The 5,756-nt window shown below is 40.0% G+C and overlaps 1 protein-coding gene across 1 annotated transcript; it reads left to right on the forward strand.

Annotated features, from left to right (window-relative positions):
• Nucleotides 1-4,606: 4,606 nt before the first annotated feature.
• Nucleotides 4,607-5,542, forward strand: LOC136571958 (olfactory receptor 5V1-like). The gene has a single exon (XM_066572576.1). It carries the CDS (start codon nt 4,607-4,609, stop codon nt 5,540-5,542), a length of 936 nt encoding a protein of 311 aa, XP_066428673.1.
• Nucleotides 5,543-5,756: the final 214 nt, after the last annotated feature.

Genomic DNA, 5,756 nt, shown 5'->3' on the forward strand with positions numbered 1-5,756 from the left:
ACGAGTTGTATTTTTCAAAGGCACTATTTATTGTACCATATAATGTACTGAAAAACTTTTTAAAAATTCTTAGCGGAGAGAAATGGAAAAAAAAACGACATTTCACCATCTTTCGGTGCATCCGGTTTCTACGGCGCACAAACTGCAACAAAAACAACCTGATATTTTTATTTTATGGGTCAGTACGATTACTACGATACCAAACTTATATAGTTTTTTTTTGCTGTAGTACTTGTATTTTTTTTTAAGATATTTAATTTTTTTCAATTATTTTCTGCGGTCATTTTGTGCGCGCAATAACTTTTTTATTTTTCTGTCGACGTAGTTGTGCAAGGGCTCAATTTTTGCAGGATGTCCTGTAGTTTCCGATAGTATCAATTTGGAATACATACAACTTTTTGATCGCTTTTTATTGCATTTTTTCTGGAAGACAGGGTAACTAAAAAAGTGTATTTCTGGCATTCTTTTTTTTTTTTTCGTACGACGTTTACCGTGCAGGAAAAATAATGCACTACTTTGATAGATCGGACTTTTACGGACGCGGCGATACCAAATACATATTTTTATTTTATGATTTAGATTTTTTAGTAATTGATATGGCAAAAGGGGGGTGATTTAAACTTTTATAACTTTTTTTTTTTTTTTACAATTTAAAAAACTTTATTGACCTTTTTTTTTACTTTACTTTGAAGTCCCCCTGGGGGACTTTAACATGCGATGCTTTGATCGCTCCTGCAGTATGACGTAATGCTATAGCATTACGTCATACTGCTTTTTTACAGGCAGTCTTTCAAGCCACCTTGTGTGGATGGCTTGATAGGCAGTCTGCTAGGGCAGCCTTGGGGCCATTCATTAGGCCCCCGGCTGCCATGACACATGCACGGCTCCCCCGATCTCACCGCGGGGGGGCCGTACGGGACCCCCAAACAGCGTTCGGGGGATTTAAATGCCGCTGTCAGAATTGACAGTGGCATTTAAAGGGTTAATAGCCGCGATCGGCCGAACGGCCGAGCGCGGCTATTGCTTGCGGGTGTCAGCTGTAATAAACAGCTGACGCCCGCGCTGTATGGAGAGAGATAGCGGCGCTACCTCCCTCCATACACGTCCTGCAGCTGCAGGACGTAAAAACACTATAGCGTGGTCGTTAAGGGGTTAAAATGGGACAGATTTATCATTCAGTGATAAATTGGCGCATTTTAAGACTGTTTAGTCTTAGTTTTCACTGTCTAACTTTTAGACAGTATTAGTAAATTCGCCCCATTGCCTTGCAGTTAACACAAGTTAGACTTTGATACATTAGCGGGGCAGCACAGCAGCACATCTGATATGAAGCTCAGAGTACAAGAAAGTCATTTTAATCCCTGAGCGTTTGGCCTATTTTGTGTCTTAATGCCCAAGCAATTGTTTTCTGTTTTTTCTTTATTACATTCCAAGAGCCATATCATTTTTATTTTTTGGGGCGAATTGTATTTTTAATGGCACCCCTTTGTGTTACAGATATTTTATTGTTTAACCTCTTCATGACCAATACAGTTTGTGCCTTACTGACCAGGCCAAATTTTGGAAATCTAGTATGTGTCATCTAGGTGCTAAAAGCAGACCAACACAATTTGCGTGTATTTACTAAAAACTGCAAAATTGAGGAAAATGTTGAAAGTGTCATTTTTTCAACTGCAGTACATCGAATATGTACATATATACGGTACTCATTTTTATCAGATAATAGTTACACTTGTCTGCTTTACTTTGGAAGCACACTTCAAAAATATATGCTTCTGATCAATTCAGATTTCCTAATTTAACAGTAATTTTTAACATTTTGATCTAAATTGTGTATTTAATTTTTAGTTTTATTTCATTTATAACTTTTAATGCATATATATAGTGATAATGATTATGTAATGAAATACCTAGTTTAGGTAATAAATTAATGTGAAGGTACGTTCAGACGTTGGGGAATTGGTGCGGATCTCACGCTGCAGAAAATCTGCGTCAGATTCCGCATTACACTACTGATGCGGATTTTACGCAGATTTTGATGTTTATCCACAACAAACTCCATTTCTATACTTGAAAGGTTGAAATCAGCTGTGAATTCACATCAAAATTCACTTCAATGTTTTTTGAGAGATAGACCAACAGGAAACAGAAATTCGGGAATTGTTGTTTTGAATTGTTTTTAACAGCGCTCACCATGTAGAATAAATATCATAGTATTTTTTTGGTTTGGGTTGTCTTGAATACAGTGATACTTATTATATGTCCTTTTTATTTTTTTATTTTTTTCCATTAGAAAAGGAGTTTCTGGGGAAATATGTGTATTATTTTACTATGGATTGTTTTTTACATGATTAAAGGGGTTGTCTCGCGCCAAAATGGGTTTTTTTTTTTCCATAGGCCCCCCGTTCGGCGCAGGACAACCCCAAAGGATGTGTTAAAAAAAAAATTTCATTACTTACCCGAATTCCCGCTCTGCGACGTCTTCCTTCTTCCTTCTTCTTCCTTCACCAAGATGGCCGCCGGGATCTTCACCCACGATGCACCGCGGGTCTTCTCCCATGGTGCACCGTGGGCTCTGTGCGGTCCATTGCCGATTCCAGCCTCCTGATTGGCTGGAATCGGCACACGTGACGGGGCGGAGCTACGAGGACCAGCTCTCCGGCACGAGCGGCCCCATTCACCAGGGAGAATACCGGACTGCGCAAGCGCGTCTAAAAACGCCAGAAGACAGTGAATTTAGACGGATCCATGGCGACGGGGACGCCAGCAACGGAACAGGTAAGTGAATAACTTCTGTATGGCTCATAATTAATGCACAATGTACATTACAAAGTGCATTAATATGGCCATACAGAAGTGTATAGACCCACATGCTGCCGTGAGACAACCCCTTTAAATGTTTTTTACACAGGGTTTTAAGGGAATTAAGTAATGTTATAGACAGACCGTTGTTTCTTATATTTAAGGACTCTATGGTGAGGGGTCTGTTCCCCCGGATTGGGGGATAGCCAGTTTGGTGCCGATATTCAATAAGGACAAAACATGCGCCCGGAGATCACAGGGTGGTAAGTCTTACTTCTATTGTTGGTAAAATATTTGATTAAGAGATGCTATCCTGGAGGACCTCAGGGAAAATAGCTGTATAATTCCATATCACCAGTACTCAAAAAGGGCATATCAGAGCTTAAGCCGGTTCAAAGGCAGGCAACTAAAGTAATACATGGAATGGCTAGACTACAATACCTAGAGAGGTTATGAAAATCGGGGTTATTTAGTTTAGAAAAAAGACGGCTGATAACTATGTACAAATATATCATGGGACAATACAAAGATCTCTCCCGCGATCTTTGACTGTAACAAGGGGGTATCCTCTACATCTAGAGGAAATAAGGTTTCTGCAAAGACATAGAAGGGGGTTCTTTACTGTAACAGCAGTGAGACTATGGAACTTTCTGCCCGAGGACGTGTCGATGATGAATTCGATAAAAGAGTACAAGACCGGCCTGGATGTCTTTCTTGAGCGTTCCAATATTGCATGTTATATCACTGATTACTTCAGAAGGGTCGTCGATCTGGGGATTTATGTTGATTGCCATATTGGAGTCAGGGAATTTTTTCCCTTAAATGAGGAAAATTTTCCTCTACCTCATTGGGTTTCTTTGCATAGGGGGTGGGGGTAATAGGCTGAATAGGATGCATATTTTTTTTTTTCAGCCTAACATACTATGTTACCGTTTTTTAGTCCCTCATGGGGGCCGTCAGATACAACCGTTTAATCGCTAGCATAGTACACTGCAATACTTCTGTAGTGCAGTGTACTATACCTAGAGTATAACAGTAGTCTATTGGAAACTGCCAGAGGCAGTGTCTAACAATTCAGATTACAAGGCAGACCCAGAAGCCTTTGTCAGGCCTGCACTCCATCTGCATCCCATGATCGTCTCACATGGGTAATAGAAGGAGCCTCTAGTTCTCTCAACCACTTAAATGCCATGGTCAATATTGACTGCAGCATGCAATAGTCTAAATGGAACATGACTTCCATTCCAGTTTTAGACACGGTCACCGTACAAAAGTAGCAGCCCAGCCTAAGTGGTTAAAATACTTAATTTTATATACAGTGAAACGTCTCCAAAACACCACCTCCTCATCCAGAACAGATTTCCTGTGATAGATTATCAGTTCCACCATATATTTTGCATGATTATTTGTGAAGATCATTTCCTTAAAACACCCCTTTTGAAGGCAGTTTTGGGTGGTCGTCTCAAAGAGGACTGTTGCGGCCGTTCTGGAATTGCTGCCTTGCTGATAGTCTGGTGCTGGTTTTGTATGTGTTTCTACATCCTCTGGCTCTTTCTTAACTTTGGAATGTTTTTGGAAAACCCGTAGAAATAAAATGATAATATAAGAGAAACATCTTTCTGAGGCCTTGGTGGATTTAATCCCATGGTCCAAGAGCTATGTGGTTACAGTGCTAACCTACAAACCCACCATGTCGTGAATTATTTCTCCGTGTACTATAATAAAAATATTCAAAAATGTTAGCACTTTGTATCATTAAAGACTTTCATTTGTTTATCCACTATTGTCCAGCACCCACAATGTGATGGAAGACTTAAATCAAACATCCCCAGAAAGATTCATCCTCCTGGGTCTCTCTAATGTCCCGTATCTCCAGGTCATGTGCTTTCTTGTGTTCTTGGTAATGTATGTAATAACATTATCAATGAATTCTCTACTGATCACTGCGGTGAGTATAAGCTCGAAACTACAAACCCCCATGTACTTCTTCCTGTGCAATCTTTCTATTATTGACATCTTCTTCTCCTCCACTGTTGTCCCCAAAATTCTGATAAATACCATCTCCAAGGACAGAAGTATTTCTCTATTAGGATGTGCACTTCAAATGTATTTCCACTTGGCCTTTGGAGCCACAGAGTGTATTCTACTTGCTGTCATGGCTTATGATCGATTTGTAGCCATTTGTAAGCCTTTGCATTATAGGAACATCATGAACAAGACATTGTGCTGCTGCTTAGCTGCTGGATCATGGGGCGCTTGCTTCATGAACTCTGTCATTCATGTGGTCCTCACTTTTCAACTACCCTACTGTAGATCACACCATGTCAACCACTTCTTCTGTGAGATGCCTCCGTTTTTTCGATTATCTTGCAAGGACACTCGGCTCAATGAAATATCAATGTACATCTCAGCCGGGATTATAGGCATGTGTGCATTCTACTTGACTCTAATTTCATATATCCACATCATCTCCACGATATTGAAGATCCGTTCTTCACAAGGGAGGCAAAAAGCTTTTTCCACGTGTGCCTCCCACTTCACGGTGGTGTCTCTTTACTATGGGACTATTATATCCATGTATCTAAGACCTCGCTCCGCATACTCTGAGACAGACAAGGCCGTGTCCATTCTCTATACGGTGGTGACTCCAATGTTGAATCCCATCATCTACAGCATGAGAAACAAGGATGTTAAAGGCACCATAAGAATGAAGCTTATTAGGCAGCCATTAAACCTTTAAAAGGGCTACTGGTAATTGACTCCGCAGTTTCAGTCCTGCTTTTAATTATGAGGAAAAAGACTGCATAAATGGGCATGAACATAAAATCGACCACACATCATAGGAGAGATAATGTTTTTGAAAGCATTAGTAGGAAACCACAGTACAAGACAACTACATTACATAATCTTCTCTTGGCTTAAAAACATACATCAAAAACTGCAATGGCATTTTT

This window comes from Eleutherodactylus coqui, chromosome 6 (assembly GCF_035609145.1).
Source record: "Eleutherodactylus coqui strain aEleCoq1 chromosome 6, aEleCoq1.hap1, whole genome shotgun sequence".
NCBI lineage: Eukaryota > Metazoa > Chordata > Amphibia > Anura > Eleutherodactylidae > Eleutherodactylus > Eleutherodactylus coqui.

Bases quoted from the DNA above. Each gene is read 5' to 3' on its own strand.
- LOC136571958 (XM_066572576.1), top strand. From the start codon at position 4,607: ATGGAAGACTTAAATCAAACATCCCCAGAAAGATTCATCCTCCTGGGT.